At 35.4% G+C, this 22383-nt stretch overlaps 2 protein-coding genes and 1 long non-coding RNA gene across 14 annotated transcripts in view; 2 read left to right on the top strand and 1 right to left on the bottom strand.

The window, feature by feature from the left end:
* LOC109539593 (partitioning defective 3 homolog) overlaps positions 1 to 22383 on the top strand; it is a 58430-nt gene that overhangs the window by 6598 nt on the left and 29449 nt on the right. For 5 of the 12 annotated variants that reach the window (XM_048666730.1, XM_048666735.1, XM_048666731.1 and 2 more), the window contains exons 1-2: positions 13946 to 14204; positions 21094 to 21422. The exons of 1 other annotated variant lie outside the window; for it this stretch is intronic. In XM_048666730.1, coding sequence (XP_048522687.1) covers positions 21216 to 21422 — 207 coding nt within the window. In that variant the 5' untranslated portion in view covers positions 13946 to 14204; positions 21094 to 21215. Of the gene's footprint in view, positions 1 to 13945; positions 14205 to 21093; positions 21423 to 22383 lie in introns of those variants that run through there. 6 more of the 12 variants (XM_048666733.1, XM_048666732.1, XM_048666726.1 and 3 more) reach the window with 5 other exon arrangements.
* Positions 4002 to 7817, top strand: LOC125504547. The gene is made up of 2 exons (XR_007281567.1): positions 4002 to 5302; positions 7536 to 7817. It is a non-coding gene; the product is annotated as an uncharacterized LOC125504547 (long non-coding RNA).
* On the bottom strand, positions 17138 to 18223 carry LOC109539595 (scoloptoxin SSD976). The gene is made up of 4 exons (XM_019907446.2): positions 17936 to 18223; positions 17649 to 17888; positions 17477 to 17591; positions 17138 to 17427 (listed from the first exon to the last, which is right to left on the bottom strand). The coding sequence occupies exons 1-4, from the start codon at positions 18183 to 18185 to the stop codon at positions 17193 to 17195; spliced, it is 840 nt and encodes a 279-aa protein (XP_019763005.1). The 5' UTR covers positions 18186 to 18223; the 3' UTR covers positions 17138 to 17192.

Below are 22383 nucleotides of genomic sequence, written 5' to 3'. Positions count from 1 at the left end.
GGTATTATTATTCAGAAAGTGCGACTATGGAGTTTTTGTCTCTTTTTAATTACATTTTATATATAAATTGGGGCAAATTACAATATAAAAAGGACGCACGAAATAAGTACACAATTTAAGTAATGGCGACTTCAGAATAAGTTCAAACGCTCACTTAATTTTGTGCACATTTGCTTATAAAAATAAACTCTTGTTCTCATACGCAAGTAAGCTATATAAATACATATAGATAACTCTAAGTCTTAACGTAACTAATAAGTCTTACTCTGTGAGACACTGTGTGAAAATTAATTTCAAAAATGCTAAAATTAAATAAAAAATACGTAAGTAAGTCTAGAATTAGATAATTCGAAGTTTTGTTAATACGAGAAAATGGAGAAAGAAATAAAACAATGATTAAATAAGATATAATCTAATTCTCGTAAGTCTTCAAAGGTCAATTTTGTATTTTTTAAAAGTTCCACTTGGAATTTGCTCATCAATCGTCCGGAAAAATTTGAAAAATCTCAAGGATGTGAAAAATCTCAAGGATGTGAAAAATACATGTTTATATAAAAAAAACGTATAAGCCTCTTCTTCTAAGGTACGAGCTAAAGAGCTCCAATGGAATCACATTTTTTTAGATAACTCTTGAACCACCAGACATTGAAATTTTGTATTATTCCTTCCTCAACTTTTTACTAAAATGTTAGTACTTTTCATCTATGCTAATGAGAACCGTTTTCCATTGAAGTATTTTATTTATGTTTTTGTATATGAGTTTTTACACAAGCGTCGCGTTTATGCGGAACGACCTGAAAATATCAACGGCATTTTAAGAGAAGCCAAAGAAATGCACTTTGCCAATAGCCTTTCGTTACTTGAAAAGAGTATCAAATGCTTTGCGTAAGCCTGGAAACCGAAGACATTGCCATCGTTTTTTTTAACTGTTAATTACTGATTAGATACTGACTTGATAAATGTGTCTATTTTGTCTCCAAAATGACTGTTTTATTCAACTAGATTGGGCGCTTTGCGGCTTATAACCTACTATTAATTTTTACTGGCCCAAACGATCAAAATGTTGGATCAGCTCATATAAAATGGAGCTTGAGAAGATAATTACGAAGTGGAAGATTTTTTCGATTACGCCATCATTATCAACTTTTAGCTGAGGCGTTCAAGTTTTTCGTAGCGTTAAATTGCTTAATATATTATTGCATACCTTTTTAGAAAATTCGAGGAATAATCAGTCCATATTCAAAAGTCCTTGGCTACTTGTAGTGTTCTCTCGTTTGTCGAATTACTTACTGGATTCATATGGATTCTTAAAAAAAAATCAAATTTTCGATGAATCCGTTGATCTTCGTTTTCGTGTGAAAAAACAAAAAAATCTTCAAACAAAAATTTTAATCGTCGAGAATAAGTTGTGAATAGTTCTACGTTCTACTACGTCTGATAAAGAAGCATATCGATTTTAATTTTGTCAATTACAGCGGAAATAAATATGAAAATTTTAAGGTTTGTTGGTTGTATATTAAATATTATTTTGCTGATGGTTGCCTCTATATATTCTTTTTAATTTTAGTTCGATCTGAAGAAATCGTTCAAAGAGATGCACCGTACATCACGTGCGACACGAAATTATTTTTTCAAGTCCGAAAAAATAATTTACTTTTGCTCATATACACGAAGGAAGATTGTGATTTATTAAACCCTGGTAGGAAACATTGTAATTTAAATCAGCGGAACAAACATCAAACAAGTTTTCACTAATAATGTTGTCACCTTTCGCGCTAATTTTTAGTTTGCATCTCAATTGCTCGAGCTTTTGAAGAACAAAACACCGTTAACGGTGTTAAGCATTAAGTTACGTGGTTTAAAATTTATTAATTTTGTATTAGCATATCTAATTTGCAACTTCGCAAAAAGAACTATATGTGCATTGCAGAAAATTAATCCAAATCTGCTACTTAGATTCTGCTTAGATTCCATATATGAACAAATTGAAAATAGAAGTTTTTTAAATTGTGTTCAAGAAAAGATCATTTTCTGTGTCCAAGTTCCTTGGATTACACATCAAAACGTCGAATTAATGGCGTTCTAGGAATCATCCGATACCACTCTGCATCTTAACGAGTTCTCCAATTGTACATATTGAATAATAAATAGTTGAAATCAGTTTCACTACATTCTCCACCAGTAAATAAATAATTGCATTTAATTCTCTCCAGCCAGTAACTTCCAATCTCAAGCTTTTAAATAAATAATGTAGGTAAGTGAGTAATGTTGATTGTTGAGTAATCGGCCGGTAGATTTACGCCCACCGAATTCCTGCACGCGGTTTTTTCGCTTTACTAAAGAGCTGTAGTTGATTTATTCATCGCCAACAATGAATGAAAGTATGTTATAAGTCTTTCAGGTTTTGCACATAAAATGGAAACTGCTTGGACAAAGTTCAACGGACGAAATTCTTGATAATTTTGCCAAAAAAGACGAACGGTTTCTATAATATCTATCCCTATAACTTGGATGGGAGCGAACGTAAAAATTATTATTACTGTGCGGACCCAGCTGGAACCAGAATGAATAGAAATATGTATCTCAAATTGGGGCCTGTAAAAGCTCCAAAGGCAGGTAGTTTGGTAAAGGAAGCAGGTGCAGACCATAAATGGAGGGTCCATCAAGTCGTTCCGGCAGGCTGATTCGAAAAAACCATCTTGGTTATCCACCCTGATCGGGAACCCAAAGCCCTTGATTGCATTCGAACTTGTTCGACCGCACCAACAGGAACCAAGCACTAAAACAAGTGATTTCCTAAGGCACCCATTGTTGTAAGAGATCCTAATTGATAACTGCCTTGACTGTGTTGAGCCATGGATTTAGGCTAGTCAATGATGCAAATCATCTGGGAAATTTTCCTTTTTTTCGGGCCATCTGGTACCTATCAATTGAACCTCTCAGGTTCTTTCAGTGGCTTGAAATTTGAGTAGATAAAAATACGCCTCTGGATCGGTTTCATCTGTGCTTTGTTGCACGCAAACGGAAACTTTCCAACATTGACTGATTCATTATTTTTGACTGATAACTGCGTGAATATTGGGGGTGTTTGATTTTTTCATTTGGTGTCGGAGTGGGAGTTTTTGTTGTTTTCCTATTCAGTTTCTCTAGGAGGATTATTGGGGCCCACATAGATTCCGAGTTTATATAATAGCAGTTTCAATCGATCCACACCCAGGATGAAGCCAATTTTGTCGTCAATCAAGCCGTGATTATGGATACTCGACATAACAGTTCTAAATACTTTACAATTCGATTAAATTAAATGGAATCTCGTTAGCTGTAATTCAATCACGCAGCCCGAAACGTGATTAGGACAAACTGTTCACGTTGATTAAGCCTGTGGTGACTGTCTGGCAATATACCAGGTGTGGGTAAATAGCAATTAACTGTTCCAAAAGAATTGATAGAGTTTTTAAAATACTTGTTCCATTCTTGGGCAGAAATTAACCGCTAAAAAGGTAGTAACGCTCTAAAACTCTTTATCTGCGAAATTTGAGGGCACCGCGTTTTTTTTTTAGGATCAAGTTATAGAGCTCAAAACGCCTATTGAATCAACTTGAAAATAAGTCTGGGGTTACATTTAGTTTGTTGAAGAAAACTGAAAAATCTGACACAATAACAAAAAGCGCTTCCAGTAAAAGATTGCATGAGTTACAATCCAACCCCGAATTCAGCTTTTTAACAGCAATAAAATTTCCTTTCAAACTAGGCCTGGGTAACACTGTGTTGAGCTGCGCTATTGAGTTGTTGCCGCTCTCTCAGTTAACGAGTTATAACTAATCGGTTTTGTTCATTTGTTAAAGCTTTACGAGGCCCGAGACTGGAATTTTCACATCTAAAAAGGGGTTAGTAATATTTTTTCTGAGTAACGTTTTACTACTTTGTTCAAACAACTAAAAAAAGTAATCTGGATTTTCCCAGCAACAGAATTGAGTCCAAAGAAAGTCGACGCGTTTTCTTGTAAAATCGATCTCTTCATTTTGTGAATACAAGATTCAGTTGATTCCTTGATATGCAGGAATTTATACCATTTCAACAAACAGAGAATGCGAATGTTTTGCGAGATTTTAACAGCGATTCTCCGATTTAGGACACCCTGTACCATCATTAGTCTCAATAAACTACCATGCTTAGGTGATGTGGATTAATTCGATGAAGTTGACTGAATCCCTGGATGAGAGGTCGAATCGATGGATCAATTAGACATTGATCAATTTAAATAAACATGCAATTAGTGGTATGGTACACCGATTTCTGTTAAGTGTTTTTTTTAAGTGTATCGATTTGGGTCTCTGCATATTTCACAAAGCTGTGTGAGTCAAGTGGCCCTAATTCATGCAGCTCCATTGTTTCTCTAGTCGTGGCACCAGGTGCCTATAGTACCATGAGGTGTATTATAGTCCTTTGTCATTTTCTGAGTCACGAGACTCGATTTATTCAACGAAACGTTTATGATTGTTTTCAGCTAATTGCTGGGTAAATGGGATTCCTTGTCGGTCGTTGTACCATTGAGTTTTGCTCCTTTAGTCACGAAGGCCATCATAAGTAACGTCTGATTTTGCAGGAAATTTTGTCAGATCAAAAGGCGATTATCCGCAAACCTGTGTTTGCTTTGGCTCTTTTGCAGAAGTAAAAAATTCGGACCGGAATGTAATCCCGATTTTTTTTAGCTAGACACAGTGAGTCAATATCAAAACACGTTTTCATTGTTTTATGCCAATGCAGAAACCATCACTACCGGTTCAGAAGACCTTGCCTTCGCAAAATTTGCATGCAGAGTAGTTCAGGCAACCACTTTTTGGCAATAAATGTGCTGTTGCGAGTGGGTTATGTAAATGCGACCTGCTGTTTCATTCATAATCCACTTTCTTCTCCAATTCCTAAGGCTTCATTTGCATATACCTATTTCTACCAAATATATGTACGGAATTTGTTGAAAAAAAAATCGTGAAATGTAGAGTTTATCTCTGTGTAGACTGTGTGGTGAGCGCGACTATTTCCGACTTGTTTAGTACCAGCGCAGGCTCTTACAATGCGGATTAAACTCTCATTGGATTAGAACTAGTCACATCAATGATTTGATGGATCACATTTGATGAATCAGGTTCGGAGAATAGCCAGTGCTGTCCCACAGCATGTTGGCATGTTGTTAATGGCAAATATATCTTGTTTCCGTTATCCAAGCGGCCGACTAAGTAACCTGATAGGGTTGGCTTGGAAGATTGCGCTTTTGCGGTTCGACAGAAACCCATATGAACGCGTAAATGCATTATTTGCTAAGCCACACCTATTAATATATAATGTGACAAAACCTGAAATATTTACAATTCACAGTGTGCGAATGATAAGGATATTTGACCTGTTTTTTTCAGTCCTGATCTAGCAGCTAAACGCACACTAAAACCATATCGCTTATTTACTTTTTGATGGTTTATGAGTAACGCAATGATAAGAAACTAGTATTTTAGGTTACTTTGCTGATATTCGTTTCTGGGTCGGCGGACATTAGGAAACTTGGTATAAATGGTCGGAAATCGATAGGAAGTGCGTAAATATGAGTTACTACTGGGGTATGCGCCGTTTACGGAAACTTTCCTCAGGATGTACATGCAATAAGTCTTGTGATAGTCCACAAATTTGTTCTAGTTTGCTGACGAAATCCTAAAGTAGTGGTGAATGCTTATTTTCCGCTTACGTTGGCGAATGCGTTTTTATTGTTGATTTAATCTGCGGTATTTCGTTTAGGTAGGTACTTTTCTGTCCATACTTAAACATTTTTCCTGTGGAAACTTCCAAAATGTCTGGGAAAATTGAGCAATTTATTCACATGTCCATCTTTATGGTAGCTTCGAACTTGGCCAGAAACAAATGGGGTATCAGGTTGTTCTGTGGGTCATTTTGTAGAGAATTCTTGACTATGACTGAATATTTTAATTGATTTTTGGGAACTGTTCAAAATTGAATGCCGGAAATTGCGTTTGAAAACAATCGGCAAGTTGGGCTTTTTTTGAAAGTTTACTAATCAAAATGAGGACTAGATATACGGCTGTTTTAAAGGCCTTTTGATAGAGAAATATTCAGTTTATTTGAACTGCAAGTGTCGATTTACTGGATATTTTCCTTGATTTTTGACAATTGTTTAAATTTGTATCGAAAGTTATTTTCTCCTTATAGCTTATAGCGAGTTAGATAAATATAAATAATCAATAAAATTGAACGATTTATATCTAGATTAAAAATATTTCTTACCAGCTTTCTGCCAGCTGGCGCCCCATCCTCCATTGTCTGCCTATTAATCATCAAAAAGTTCACACCGCACTTGAACACTCAACGAAAATTGACTCCGGATAGAAAACTTTAATCCTGCAATTAGCAGGTGATATTAATTACCGCACTTGCTTTCAGAAATTCGGATTTAAGAACGCGAGTCACACGACACGAAAATTGCAAAGCTGTAAGAAAAGCTGAAATTATTAAATAAAATCATTTAAGAAAAAGTGACTTGCGGTACCTGGAAAAATGGTATGGTAACGAAATAAGTAATTAATTTAAGTCGATATGAATATGTATTAAGGTGGAAGCAAACACCTTGTTGAAAAATCAGTATTATAATGACGTACCCCGGAAAGTGAACATTAGTGAAAGAAACAATAAATATCCTGAAATATAAACGGTTCAAAGCTATACGAAAAAACTGTGTGATTAGTAAATAGACGCATTTTAAAATGAAACCTGTTTTACCTGAAACAAATTGTATCATAGCAAAATAAAATATCGATGTTCAAAACTGCAAAAAAATCAACAATTAGCAAAGCGTACCAAAATAATTCCGCAACCTTTTTCAAAAACTCGCCATATAAAATCCTGAAAAAACCAAAATGGAAATCGGCAGCATAAAATCCACAAAAATGCTATAAAAGAGACGTTACAACCCTGGTTGCATCTACTTCAACGAAATAAAATGCCGGCCGGATACAGAGCGCTAAAATTCACTGAAACTCTGATTTTTCCTCAAAAAAACTAGGCCATTTAGTGGCTTAAATTTAGAAGAACAGCCGCAACAAATAATAAATAAGATTCACCTACCTTTAGGCACTTTAGTCTGGATTCTGGTGTATTATTAATTTTCAAAAAAGCAAAAAGTTAAACCTACAACTGAAAAACACCTGATATCTTTGCTTGGAAGATAATTAAAGGTGTTTTTGCAACCGAATACACCTATATAAAACAGGAAACTGAGCGAAACAAGTAAAATTTTATAAATCTGTGCAATCCCTATTGAGAATACAAGAGTCGTTTAATTTAGAGTGTAATTGTTAACAGAAAAACACAAATAATTAATGCAAACTATTTTACACGACAATAAAGTGTCGTACTATACTGGTTTTGAGCCTGAAAGAGTTTATACAAAAACATTTTAACAGAAAATTCGCAGTTAATGAATAAAATCTGGCTTTAAATGATGTTACAAAAAAAAATTAAACCCAGTACAGAATCCAGAAACTCCCTCGTCGTTCTTCGTCTATTAAATATGGTATGCAACAATATCATAAAATACAAGTCAACAATATGGGACTGAAGTATCTACATCTACATGACAACCAGGGGTAAAGTAATGCCAAACTTACCAAAAGCTGCAACGTGCCACCTGCAAAGAAAGAAGAAAATGTGTTTAGTACATCAGGAATTCTGTCCAAAACCATTAAGAATAAGAAATGTAAAGAATGCATAAAACTTCAATTGCTTTGTTAAAATTAAACTCAGTCCAAGCTAGAGAATTTATAGATCAGAAAAAGATCCTTACCAGCTTTGCTCCATCCTCCATGTTTTGTCCATTAATCGACAAAAAGATCACACTACACTTCAGAACACAATGAAGTTTAACTCTGCACTTAGAAGGATTGATAAACTACCGCATTTGCCATTAGGGCCGCAATGATTCTATATTTCCCATCTAAAAACGCGATTCGCTCGACACAAAAAGCTAGAACATGTTTCGTCTATTGCCTGTAAGAAACTGACTAATCAAACAGTTTTTAGAACAAACTCATGTGATATCGAAATTTTTGCCGTATGCCAAAGGCACCGAACTACCGAAGCAACATGATCATATAATCATTTGCTCGATCGCCCTTTGAATGAGTAATTGCTTTGCTTTGCAGTTCAATTTCACTTTTTTTATTGTTGACAATTTTGTACAAAGTGTCTGTTCGCACAGTAATATTTTTGAAGGGAGGTTTCCGGTTAAAATCCGTTTTTATGATAACGTAAACAAAACAGAATTCTCAGCTACTAAATTAAATGTTTGCTATCGAATTATAGTCGCTTTATTCGATTTATATGAAATTTTCAGCCAATTGAGATTGATATTTTGTGTAAAGGCTAAATGGCAAATTTCCATTCACGCCAATGAATCCGTATTGGTTTTGACAAGATTTTTTCGATTAGTCCTTTGATCGATTTTCCTGAAAATGTTTTCTTTTGAAGCTTGATATGTTGGGTAAAGTCTCCCTTGCTGCATTTTCATAAAAATTTGAACTTTTATAGCTTGATAAGTAGTTAAAGAATGGCCTAATGGCAGATCAACGTTCAGTTCAGGTCATGATTTGTGCATGTTTCTCTTTACGCGCGTTAATCAGAGCCCCGGAATATTTAGCTTGATTTTGATACGCGCTTACGGATTAGCCTTTATTGGATTTTTATGAAATTCTGAGCTAGAAATTTTCCCTCTGAGTCTCATTCTAAAATTTTATGAAACTTTGCGAGAACAAACGAATTTTTATAGTTCGATGTAGAAAAACTGCCTAAAGGGCAGCGCTACTTTGGAGCCAAGTCTTTGAAATGTTTCACTTTGCTCGCATCATTAACGGCGCATTAATAATGTTTTCTTTGAGAACGTATTTATTGTTTAATTTGCGGCCTTTTTCAAAAACAACTTACTTAACCGGATTTTTATATTTGGAAAAAAGCGATACACAAAAATACCGCACATTTAATTTCATTGTTTATTTTATAATTTGCTTAACAGCACATTATTTTTGAGATTAATAATGAATATAACAGAAATACTTAAATATAACAGACATTTTCAAACGGTAACTGACGTGACAGTAATTTTTTTTCCAACACGACCATTTTCGGAATATCCAACGCTGGACTTGAGCTGGAGCACAATATAAAAAAATATTAAATTGACAGACAATATATCGGAAACTAAACATTTTTTGGTTTAGGCAACGATACACAAAATTTCCCTTTTGCTTCATGTTGATTCGGATAAAATTCTTACTTTTCGGGGTTTTTGTTAAAAAAATCTTGGCAGTTGGAATAAAAATCAAACAGTAATAAAAAGTATAGTAAAGTAAGTGGTTTTCAACGAGAAATCGGTCTCAAAATAAATAACTAAAATTTTCATATTGTTTTAATGCCTACAAATTTAATTTTTGACTTTAAATTAAAAATTGTCTCAATTACGGTAGATTGAAACATTGTCAACTTGCTTACTTTGCCTACTTTCGGAATAACTGCAAGTTAAATTAAGTGCGAATTTTGGAAAGGTTTTAGATCGCTTGCCCGCAGTGATTTTTTGATGGCCAATTTTCAAAATTTTTCTTGTTGTAGTTCGGCATCTCTCGATCGAAGCGGTTCCTGGTGGATACCCTGTATATCTACTTAAAAAAAAAGTCAAACCCCTGGGTTAAAATTTACGTTTAGATGTAATAATTTCGGTTGGATAGCGAATGCGCCACAAGAAACCTTCACCATTGTGAGATTGTTGAATTGTTTCTATTCTTGTGTACTTTATCAACAGACGCTCTTGTTATGCCGAGTATATACGCTCAAAAGCGATCTGTTATGTAAGAAAAAAAAACTGAGCCAATCCCAAGACTGAATTAATTCTCTTGTCGCATTCTGCGGTTTCTCACCGACGCCGATAAAAAAGACAACGGAGATGATTATCGAAAGCGCTTTTGTATTTTAAGCAGCAGAAGCTGAGGGTTGTTGAAGTAACTGTTAAATAATCCTCCCATAATCGCACCGTACTTACATCACAGAAGTGAGCACCTTGCGAGCGTCGCACTTTCTCTGCAAGTGAAAACTTTAATAAGCGGGTGCCAGCAGTGTACCTACGTTACGATGATTTCAACTAATATTAACAAATTAAGTGCAAAGTAAAAGCGATGATAGCATGCCTCTCTAATAATGAAATTAGTGCCACTATGGTCTGTGAACAAAGGTTTTTTTTTTTATTTGGCAATGTGATGACATTCCGAGGAATCGAACCCAGTTGAAAATTGAATCGGACAAAGAAATAAAATTGAGTTTTTTTTTTAATTTCTCTCTATTCGCCCTGTAATTGCCCTGCGTTTTGCTCAATATTTTGCGTATATTTTGACGAATTTGCTTTAATTCTTTTAAAAAATTTACCACCGGTTTGTGCCTTTTTAAGCTAATAATTCGGGACTTCATCATTTCTGCAAATGTAAATTTTGGCAATTTTTGCATCGACTTTTGGCAATTGTTTAAGTTGGAAGTTGGATTTGGCTTTTGGTAATTTTTAATTAATTAATTGATTTTTTTAAAACGTGTGGCTGAATTAGTTTTCGGTAGCAATTGGCAAGGTAAACTCGTCAAAAATTAACTACTTTTTTTATATTATTTAAGTAATAGATAAATCTTGACTACTAGTTTCTGGACATTTTAGTAGATTTTTTCGCAATTGTTGGATGGTGTAATTTGCTTCCAGTAACAATCAGCACTTTTACACTTTTTAAAAATTCACTCGTCTAAATGAGTGGTATACACTGTGTCCAAAATAAGAAGGGCCAGTATGAGGATATGGAACATCGTAATTTATCCGAAGTTGGTTAAACAGAAAAAAGTTGGGCAATTAGAAGGCTAACAACATGCCGCTTTAAAACTTTTGATTACAATTTTAGTTTCTGATTTATTTGAAAAAAACCCGAAGTTTTCGAATTTCGATTATATTATATCTTGGCGTTAATAACAAATCTGGTGAAAAGTCGATTGCATCTTTTCGCAGCAACTTTAAGTCAGCGAGAGAATACATTTTTTCTGCGAGATTTCTGCTCAGACGTTTCGACTCCACTTTCAAATATGGCTCTGTCTGTTTAACAGCAAATTCTAAAACCGCCTTTTACTGTGAACTCAACAATGTTTAGCATGTTAAGGTTTACGTGAGGTTTGGTCATTTTTGAAAATGTTATTGAGAAAATTGTGAACATTTTACATTTAGAGATAAAAATGTAGCAGACTAATTTTTAAATATTTTGTTTGTGCTAATTATAAATACGTTATGACTTTTTATTTTGAGTCAGAAAAACTCCTGTGTTGTGGAACTACTGTACTTGAATAAGTATCTAGAAAGGAGGGAACCAGACAAAAGGAACACAAAATAGACAAATAAAATAGCAGATTGTATAATTAGTGCAAGTTTTCAAAACATCTCTTATTGCTTCGCACATATTTAGAGAACCGTCTGAGACCCAAAGCTCTCATTAGCACTGCCGGATAGAACATTACAACTACGCTTTTTTTGTAGAAAATATTGACTAAACTGTTTTTAGTTTTTTAGCAAAATGCAAAATGCATAATTAGTTCAAATTCAGAAAACCGCTCGAAATCTTTGGCGCATATTTTGAGAACCGTTCGACACCCCGAGCTCTCATTTGTACGGCTCTCTAGAGCACTGAAGTACGCAAGTGTTCGTATAAAACATTCACTTAAATGTGTTTTAAGTTTTTTCGGAAAATAGCGCAAATTTTCAAAACCGCTCGAATCACTCGAAGCTCAAAACTCTAATTGCACTTCCGAATAGAGGCATTAAAGTACGCATTTTTTGTATAAAGCAATGACTGAAATATGTTTTCAGTTTTTTCGGAAAGGGGCAAAGTACCAATTTTCAGCACAGCTCTTATTCTTTGGTGCGTATTTAGTGAACCGTTTGAGGACCAAAGCTCTCTTTAGCACTGCCGGATAGAGCATTAACGTACGCACAACACGAACATTTAGCAAGTTAGTATCTCAAAGAATACGGTGCATTTAACGGTGGGGAGAAATGAAACAAAGTATTATTGGCAAATTGCTGAGAAGCTGGAGTTTCAGCTCGAAAAATGGGAAAAAAAATGGATATTCCAAAATCAACAGCACATTTCATTCGTAAAAAGCAAAGGTTTTATCCTCTTATATACGGAATTTGCCAAGGACTTGCACCAGGTGACCCAGAGAAGCGTCGAATAGTATATTAGAAATTGTCATGCGGACCAACATTTTCCTCACCAAATAATATGGTTTGAAAAGTGGGAAAGTGTTGGTTCCAATAATGGTGTGTTCAACAGAAGAAATGTACATTTTGGGAGCAAACAAAATCCTCATTTATACAAAGAGTCAAGGCACCAAGGTAGATTCGTATTTAATATTTGGGCTGGAATTTTGGTCACAAGAATAGACATTTAAGCACTTACTGAGGCCAGCACGGTCACCCGATATAACTCCACTTGATTTTTTTTTCTGGTGGTATGTCAAGAATTAGGTTTTCCTATAAGTTAAGTCTTGCAACTGAAGAAGAGCTCCGTAGATTGGTTATTGCAGCTTTTGAGTGCCTCCAGGAATGATGAGACTTATTTTATTATCCAGTTAAGTCAGAAACGAAAATTCGTATCAAAGGTCTGAAATCGCCTTCTTATTAGTCTTGTAATTGCCCAAATTTTTCCTATTTAAGCAACTTCGGATCATTTATAGTTTCCGATTACCCATATCTTCTTCTTATCCCTTCTTATCCCTTCTTATCTTGGATACAGGGTATATCGGGCTGTTTGCCAGCTCAATTGATAGAGAATTCTTGACTCTGTAAGTTCTACAACTGTCGTTTTGCTCAATATTTTCACCAATTTTTGGCAATTGTTTAAAGTCGGATGGTGTAATTTGCTTTGGGTAACAATCGCCAAGCTTTTTCGAATATTCGCAAGTCGAAAGGAGAATTAGATATTAAACTCTTTTGTGGATTAATAAATAGAAAATTTAAATTAATTTCTGGGTTTCAGTCATTTATTGTCTCTATTTATCAATTAAAATACTGGAATACTCCAAATGTATGCCAAGGCTTAAAGTAGCAACAACGCTACACATAAAAACTGATGATGGTGGAAAAATACACCGAAACGTATTTTAATTGATAAATAGAGACAATAAATGACTGAAACCCAGGAATTAATTTTGATTTGGAATTGAAACACAGTCAGGAAAGTATGTACAATTAATAAATAGAGAATTTTCGACTCTGTTATTTCTGAAACTGACGATTTTCTGAATATTTTCATCGATTTTTGGCAATTATATAAAGTGGGACTTCGGAATTGGCTTTCGGTTACAATCAGCAGGTTTAGATTCTTTTCAAAAATGTACTCTAGTCCAAATGAGGACTAGATATCAGCTTGTTGGCCACATCATTTGATTGAGAATTATTGGCTCTATTAGTTTGGCAACTGTCGATTTGCTCAATATTTTCGTCGATTTTTCGCAATTGTTTTATTTGAATGCCGGGATTTTTTCGGTGGTAGGTTAAGCTTTTTTCGGAAATTCACTGGTCAAATTCAGAACCAGCCAGCAGATTGTTTCATACATTGTTCATCATTTTATAGATATTGCAAATGTTTTCACTTGAAACTCGATTACCAGATTATCAGTTTCGGAAATCCACATTTCCTCGAGTATTATTCATCACTATGTCAAAATAGTTGCTTATTATCGCACCTACCTACCTGGGAACTCCACTAATAACAACAATAACAAAATTACCTTTGCTTTTGCAGTGGTACAGGCCAGCGCTCCCACCAGCCTGATCAGCTGACGCGTCAGTAGGTTCCTAGTAGGTTCAGTTGATCGCGTTAGGTACCGGTAGAAGCTCGGCTGTTCGTCCACCGCTTCCTAGACGCACAAGCTCGGAACGAGGGTGTCGCAACCTTAGTGGGTACCATTGTTTTTCGTTGTTTCTGGCAAATTGCCCAGGTAGTCGGAATTGTTTTGAACCGCACAAGAACAATCGGTAAATGATGTAAATGTTGCAACCGTCTTAATGTGGACACAGTATGGACGTAGTCCATTGGATCTCTTAACAGCTTAATAGTTTTTGTCATTGTCGAGTGAGTGTTTTTTGCCGAAATACACCGATGTGCAAATGGCTTAATGGAAATAGTTGTCTAGTCAGGAATTGATGAAACGACTGACCGATTCTGCACCGTTATTAGTTTTTTCGCATAATTAGTAGCCGCCAAGCTGTTGAGGACTGGCCACAGACAGTGCATTTTTACCACTATTTTAATTAGACGTATTGGAAACAGGCGTGCAAACATTGCATAATACTTTAAATGTTTATAATAATTATCCCGCAATTGAATGCAGCAACATAATTTCCAACTGACGTCGTCCATCGCTTTAATTCAAGCAAACAGAAAACGAAAATTCCATATTTATGCTTGTTATAGATTATTAGCCAGCACTGGCAGGATTTTGGCTCCATTGTAAAATTATCCAAACTGATTGCAAACAAGATAAAACCCTGTTATCTGCATTGTATTGATTCATTGTTCTGCGTCAACAGCGACATCATTTTTAATTATAGTTTATAGTTGTGGCAAATTCGCAATTGTCTTAAGCCAGTTGTAAATCTAAAAAGCCACCGTGCAAATATAGTAAATCAACACTTTGGGGCTCGTCTTGTAACCGTGTAGAATTTCACCAAGCTAAACTTTTAGATATAAATTAGGACTAACTATTTCTAGCATTTAGTATCTAAACCTATTCCAGAACATTTTTGTTCAAACACAATTATTCTGAAATACACTAATAATTGAAGATCGAAAAAAATGCTTCACAGTTGATTGACTTTGATGTAGCTAAACAATCCAGTTAAAAAATTGCAAATCTTGCTTAAACCTTTTTTGCGGTACTTCAATTGGACCGCATTATCAAACAATTGATAGGTAAAATGTGCTTAAAGCAATGACAATTTATGTTTAACAATTGAGTTTAAAAAAGCGTTTGAATCCTGATAATTAGTGAGCGAGAGAACAAGGGCCTGAAAGATACACAGGACAACTTGAAAAGTTACATTCAAGTTATGTGATATTCTGTGTTATTCCGGTCAGAAATTATTGAAACACAAACTTAAATACTTCAGCGAAAAATAATGGAAATTGTCGAGTTTATTTTAAAAAACGTTCAGATTAATAATACATATAATGCAGCAACTACAGCGGAAAAATCCAACATTAAAAAATAGATTGGGCGTCCCATAAGCACCATGATCAAAATGGTACTTACTGCGAAAGTCTTTGGCGGAAACTTTTATTTTAAAAAATATTGACTCCTCTGCGATTGATGATAGATATTCTTTAAAAGAATGTTTTTTGCGCAAGAGTACCGTGGTACAAGAACCTGCAGAACTTTTCTCGCTAGGTGGAATCAGTTAATTTTTTTTCGATTAAACATTAACCCTTTCCCGATATTTTCGTGCTCTTGGTAAAATATTGTAGCATTCATAGTTTTTGTGCAATGAACATTTTTCTGATTCCTTGCTATTTGAGAAACTCAGGCAAATGGCTGGTTTATCAAACATCTTTTCGGTTCTGTTCAATAATCCTGTTTCACTGGAGAATCATGCCTAATAATAATTAACTTAATAACTTAATAAACATTGTTTAATAAAATATAATGAAATTGTACCCGTCACATATTTTTATGGACACTTAATTCAAATTTGTAATAGTGCGATATGCGTAAAATTGGTTAAGGGCAGGGAACCTTCAAAGTGTTTTTGCGCATAAACTATGAATCCTACAAATGTTTGCTAAGCGCACAAAAATGTCGAGAAAGGATGAATGCAGCCACTAAAAAAAATTAAACTGATGCCAGCTACCAAGTGAAAAGTTCTGGTGAATTTGGCATCAAAAATCTCCATAATTTATTATGGCCCAAACCCGATGGACTAAAACTATTTTTTTTAAAGAACTTTGACCGTCAACAGCCGAGGAGCAAGACATTTTTCTTAGCTAAACTTAGGGCTCATCCTCTTTTTAGCCCAATACCATTTTGATCATGTGCTTACTTATTAATGTACAGGGTGACTTTGCATATTGATGAAACATTTGCAATTTTCTGTTACATCGGTAAAAAAATGAGCACCAGCAGTTGAACCATTTTGGGCAAAATCCATTGACAATGGAAAATGTTAACGAAAATTATCAGGAACAAGGGCTTGGACGCGTCCATTGCAGCAAAATGTTCTTTAAAATATGCCCAGGCTGTTCCTTTAGCTACTTACATTCAAAGCACCAGCAATTTTTCGGGCAACTGGAGCTGTTTAGGTCATGGGAGTTTGGCAAAAAACGCACGGTCTTTTCCACAAGCAAAGGGACAAATTTCATTGATTGTGGAAAATAATGTATTTTTCCAAACTTCTCCAATCCAATAATTCCAAATTGAGAATGTCGGCTGACTTAAAATGGTTATTTTTTCAAATTGTTAGCAAATATTCCCAGAATATTTAAAAATGTTTTGACACGTTTGACAAAAACGTTGTACATTGTTTGGTCAAAAAATTTGGTCAGGTGGTTCTTGTGTCCCCGCCACTACGCCTGTTTTTATTACCAAGAACGGTACTGAACTTCAAAAATGTTGGACATTAAATACATAATCTAATTCTTGTTGGAAACGTTTCATTTTCAGGCCTAATTTTATGTGAACATTTTTCATCAACTGACCTGAGATTTCACCCCCTTAATAGCGCTAATCACTAATGAGTATATTGATTGGTGTAAAACATGTACGATTGAATTTCCAAATTATTAATGCTGATATGATTTAATAGCGATTTGATTCACGCAATAATCACAGCAACAAAAGATCTTTTGGCGTTTGGTGTAGGTTCTGAACTAAGAAGACAAAAATACTTATGTGGGCCATCCGGTAGGTCTAATTTGAGTGACCACCGGATGCATGGTTTTATGAGCTTAGCGGACTGTGTACAGCCAAATACATTACATTATTTTACTTCTATATAAATATGCAAATCACAACCTTATGAATGTATATTCAAACAGTATAAGCTTAGCAAAACCTGCAATTCGTATCTAATCACCATTTTCGCCTTCCTGGTTCTCCTCGCAGGGGCATTTAAAGGCATACGCCTCGATGGTGCCGCAAAGTCCTTTGAATTGCGGATTGCACTCTTTGTCTTCTGGGCACTTGGAACAGGGTTCTCCCACTGAATAAATGGGCTTCTGTTTGATGTTGCCTTGCAACCCGTAGTTGCAGACAAGGTAGAAGGTGAGCTTTTTGTGGTTTCTGGTCTGAGATAGTCCGCATCTAAGAGCAATCTAACAGTTTCCAGAAGTTGGGTTTTAAGCGTGCCTACCCTATGTGAGTGGTTTTAGCCCAGATCAACTGCGTGTAATGACCGCTGCTCTCAGAGGTTTTATCCCATTGGTTGTAAATGTCCTCAGTGGCGTGTTTGATCTCATTGTACCATCCTGTAATTGCGAAAAGCTGTGTGTGACCACACATTTTTTGGAAGCGGGAGCGCAAACCTTCAACTCCTTGGTCGATGATGCTTTTAGTATCCACATGGTCTGGATCCTTATTCGTAAAGCTCTTGGTGTAAATGTTTTGGCCAACCCTATCAAAGTCGGGTACCACTCGGCACTCATCGTGATTGAAGTCGCACTGTCTGGAATGGCATCGGGCTACATATTCCAGATGGACGTGCCATTGTAGCACGTTCATGTCGGCAGCTTTGCGCACTTTTTCCGGCACTTGTTCATCCTCACCTAAAGCCAAACCACTACTTCAATGCATTCTACTGCCTACGCTTTACCTAGAGCGATAATATTCCTTTTTTTATTGTGCAACTCCATGATGTAGTCTTTCATCTGCTTGTTGAAATTCACGTTGGTTTCGCATGTTTGATCAGGCGGGCATATTATGCCCCATTTGCAGATTGTGTGATTCTCTTTGATTTTGCATTTCGGCAATGAGCACCATGTGATGTCTTGGATCAGAGCATCGCAGCAAAGTTGCAGGATATTCAGTAGGCAAATCAGCAGCGTGAAGTTGACGCGTTTCATGTCAAATTACCGTCCAGTTGGATATTTCTAATTCGATTGTCAATGATGATGATTTTTCAAATTCTGAACGTTGGTTTTTCTGGCCAAAATGCCATCGTGGGTGATTAATTTTGCGATTGGTCCTGGTATATAGAGCATGCGGCTGGTGGGTTTCCATGGCAATTGATTTATATTGCTCTCGCTCTTGCACACGTCAGTCAATACTGGATTACCTTATGCGAATCATTCTGTTCTGCTACGGGGTGCAGTAACAATTTAAGTCGATTTTTGCAAAGCAGACGAAGATAAAATGGAAAAGTTCTGGTGCAAAAATATATGCAGACAAACTGACTGTCTAAAAGTCCAAAATTTATGGACTTATTTGAGACCCTTATTTACGAATGTTATTGTGAAAAACCACTGAGTTCCGATTCAATAATTTCGTTTATAACATGTTCTTTTTCTCAGAGTGCGAAACTGAACTGCAACTAAAGTAATTATTTCGAAAAGTGTTTTTATCACAATTTCGCATTTTTCTTGAGTTAACACTTTGTAGAGTAACTCGCTTACTATCATTTATTAATCGTAGTCGCAATTGCGTGAAAAATATTAAATATAACATAAAAAGATAATCGTGAAATGGAAAAATGAATGAAAGAATCTTGCTATTAATTTAATTTCGAGCTTTCTGTAATCAGAACTTATGCCCACAGGGTGCTGCAAACATAAAGTCGATGTTCAGCTTAAAAAACTCTGTGTTGAAATGAGTTAAAATGTTGATTTCTTTTCGGAAAATAAAAATAATCATGAATAATAATGCCTTCACAAAAGACTTTGTCTTTAAGAATAATTTATGCTTTGTGAGTAACCGATTGTTAGCAAACATTTTGGTTCCACCTTCAATTTGAAGGCGTTTTCGTCTTTTGCATATTTAAAGTTAATTCAATGACTTGGGCGCGTTAAGTTTTGCAGAAAATTGCAAGCAAATTTGCAAATTTGGCTGGTTTTCGGCCATCAAGGCCCAATTAAAAAAACGTGCTTTTATTGAAACCGTTATATTTAAGTTCCTGAGACTTATGTGTACAATCAACTATTTCTCAGGTTTTGAAGACATACCGGTAGTTTTCATATTTCTGTGAAACCAAATAAATAGTTTGTTTATACAGTGTGCGTCCCTTTGTACCATTAGGACTGGGAAATTTTATTCGGAGCGCTTATTTAAAGTATAATTTGCTATATAAACGTATTTTAATATAAATAATGTTCCTGGGTTTCAGTCATTTATTTAGAATCTCACAATTTAGTCAATTTTCTTAAAAACGTTTCGGTGTTTTCCACCATTATCAGTCTGTTCGTGTAGACAATTGTTGCTACGCAAGTTTTGGGTCCCAAAAGAAACGTTTTTAAGAAAACTGCATAAATTGTGATATTCTTAATAAATGATTATTAATTGATTGATTAATGATTGAAACCCAGAAACATTGGTTTTTATAAAATTGAAAATACAGTCAGGAAAACTTTCATGATACAGGATGTGAAAGTTTTAGAGTTTTTATATACTTTTCCACCAAGTTTCTATAGTTTTTACCATAATTTCTTTCAAAGTTTTATCTCAGGTTTCTTACGAGAGTCCACAATTTTTGAAGTTATGTAAGCGATTATTAAACGTACAGGGTGTTCGATATTCCCTCTTTTGCTTTTGAGAAAATGTTGCATTTTCTTTTTAGAACTGTTCCAACGAATGAAGCCTTGAAAGTTGAGTTCGAAAAAAATTACAAACATTAAAACAGTGACAATGAAGTATCATTAGTGCAATGACTATGAATTAAATTAATTCCATACATTAATGCGTTAGTTGCACAACTTCTTATTTGTATGTAATTTTATATTTTTAAAATAATTTATGCTTAGGCGTTCACTGCATATTTAAATTGCAGAAAGCATTGGGCAATTGCTAGAAAGCATACAGAGGAACAGAAAGGTTATCAAGTTCTATTAAGAAAAGCCAGAACCTTTACACGTTCATTATCTCAATCCCAATGTCAGTTTCTCGACAAAAAAATATTTTCTGGTCTAACAGAATTTTTTATAAAGAATAAGCTTCAGTAATTTGAAATAAGAAAAGGGAAGAAGATGAAATTAGCTATTTGTAAGCTTTTTCGGTCTACTTTACTAAAAGCGAGCTGCAGCAACTCAGGTGGCTTTATGGTCAGTGCTTTTCTAAGTGCTATAATTTCATATTATGGCTGCATTTGCCGTTAGGTCTTATTAATAAGTTTCTTATTGAACCTCGATATTAGTGATGGTAAGCCACACTTCTTTGGCTAGATTCTGGTTCTGGTGTTGAACGTGTGGAACCAACTCGCGAAAAAGTTCAACAGATTTTAGATTTTTCACCCCCCAGCAAGCAAGTTCAGTGTTTTTACTCAATTATTCACAGGTTCAACATCTAAAGAACGTTATAACTGATTCAAACGCCATTTAACCATCCTGCTGATGGATAAAGGCGCTGTTGACTCGATAAATTTCTGCTTTAAACTGTACAGTAATGTTTGCATTCATTCGCATATAAAAGCTGCTGTAAATGAATGGAAATTAAAGCATCGACAGTTGCAGGCCAAGAACCTAATGTTACCTCCAGCTACTAATCGTTGACCAATTGATGTACATGAAAAGGTGTTTTTGCTGGCAGTTTGCAGACTTTTAGAGCATTTCAAAGATTGAGTTAACATCGTTTCCCATGCGGACTTTAACCTTACAGCAATCACAATCAGTTTACTTTCATGTCGTGTTCTTTTTGCTGCACAAGTCAATTAACACACTTAAGGTATTTGCTGAACGTTTCCACCAATGCCGAACCGAATTAGGAATTCCACTTGTTTGTGCAGAAGTGGCAAATGTTAGCATAGCTTTTATTCATTTATTTTAGATACATTTTTTTGAAAATTATTCGAACTCGACAATGGCATAAACTTGATTTGATTAGGAATCAGTGTATCTCGCAACAAAACGATGAAAACTCGCAAGTTTTGAGTGAAAGCGAATGGTGAAATGTTCGATAGTTGTCAGACAATCACCAGTGGGCCCAAGTGTACGGAAGTGGCCGAAAAAATAGTTCAATTATTCGGGTGGAGGACGCAAAGTTACAATGTGGAGAAGCTGCAGAGGAACGTCCCGGGAAGATCCACCACGAGGATTTCCATCACACGAACTAAGTCCAAGTCGGATAATTCCCAGTGGGAAAGGGAAGGGAAAAAGGTAAAATCCCTATAATCTCACAATCCTCAATGATGCAGAAGAATCCAATCCCGTTTACACATGAGAACAATTAAAATAATGCGTCAATCGCACTTGAGATACAAAAGTGAATAATTGGTGTCGTAACATAATAATTAAGCGAGTCATTAAGATTACCAGGTCGGCCTGTTCGTTAAACCGACCAGATTAAGCGACGCACTTGAGAAGCTCTTAAAATTGTTTTGGATAAATCCAGAGACTATTCGAATTATGTCCAACATAAATTCTGCTTGTCTTCGTCCTTATTTATGCGAGGCATTGTAATTAGATTGTCGTGTTGCAGCAAAGGAAAATTCTTTTCCCGGGCCGGTTCACCTCTGAAGGCCGCAACCATGCAAATTCCTAATGCAAACCTGCTACTTGAATGTGGAACACACACTTTATTGCCGTTAGATTCGAAAATTGCTTTGCTATCGTATGACAAAGAAGAGAATTTCCATTGCCCTTCTGCGTTTGAACCTCCACATCAAACATTTACATTTCAGTAGACAAACAAGAGCAAATTGCGCTAATTAATTCGTTGGAAAGCCACTGATTCTATGGGAAAAACAAGTGGGTTACTGGTACATACCAGAACAACCTGATGTCCAGTGGATTTATTAACTAATTCCGTTCTGTGGTAAAAGTTGTTGGGCTGAATGTCTTTATGGTTTTGTGATTCGTGTGAACTGATTTACAACCGAAGAAACACAAGTACAAGTTCGCTGCCAGCAAAAGCCAGTTTTCTTGCCATTGTGTTCCTCATGTAAATGTAGTTATTATAAACGTTTTTTTTTTAATGTAATCATCAGTTGAATGATGCTTTAATTAATGTGAGAATTGCCTTGATTTTCCAGTTCGACGGCAGACGTTTTAAAACTGTATCTGAGGATGAATTCGATGTATAAGGCTGAGTAATTGGCTTAAGTATTTTCAGATTTGT

Source organism: Dendroctonus ponderosae, unplaced genomic scaffold, assembly GCF_020466585.1.
Source record: "Dendroctonus ponderosae isolate FM_Combo_2020 unplaced genomic scaffold, Dpon_F_20191213v2 Dpon_F_20191213_5, whole genome shotgun sequence".
Taxonomy (NCBI): domain Eukaryota; kingdom Metazoa; phylum Arthropoda; class Insecta; order Coleoptera; family Curculionidae; genus Dendroctonus; species Dendroctonus ponderosae.
This window is presented reverse-complemented; position numbering and strand designations above follow the sequence as displayed.

Excerpts from the sequence above, each read along its gene's own strand:
- LOC109539595 (XM_019907446.2), bottom strand. The coding sequence starts at position 18,185 with ATGAAACGCGTCAACTTCACGCTGCTGATTTGCCTACTGAATATCCTG. Across the intron at positions 17,889-17,935 it reads AAGGAATATTATCGCTCTAG|GTGAGGATGAACAAGTGCCG; the intron begins GTAAAGCGTAGG and ends GTTTGGCTTTAG. Across the intron at positions 17,592-17,648 it reads CATCGACCAAGGAGTTGAAG|GATGGTACAATGAGATCAAA; the intron begins GTTTGCGCTCCC and ends TCGCAATTACAG.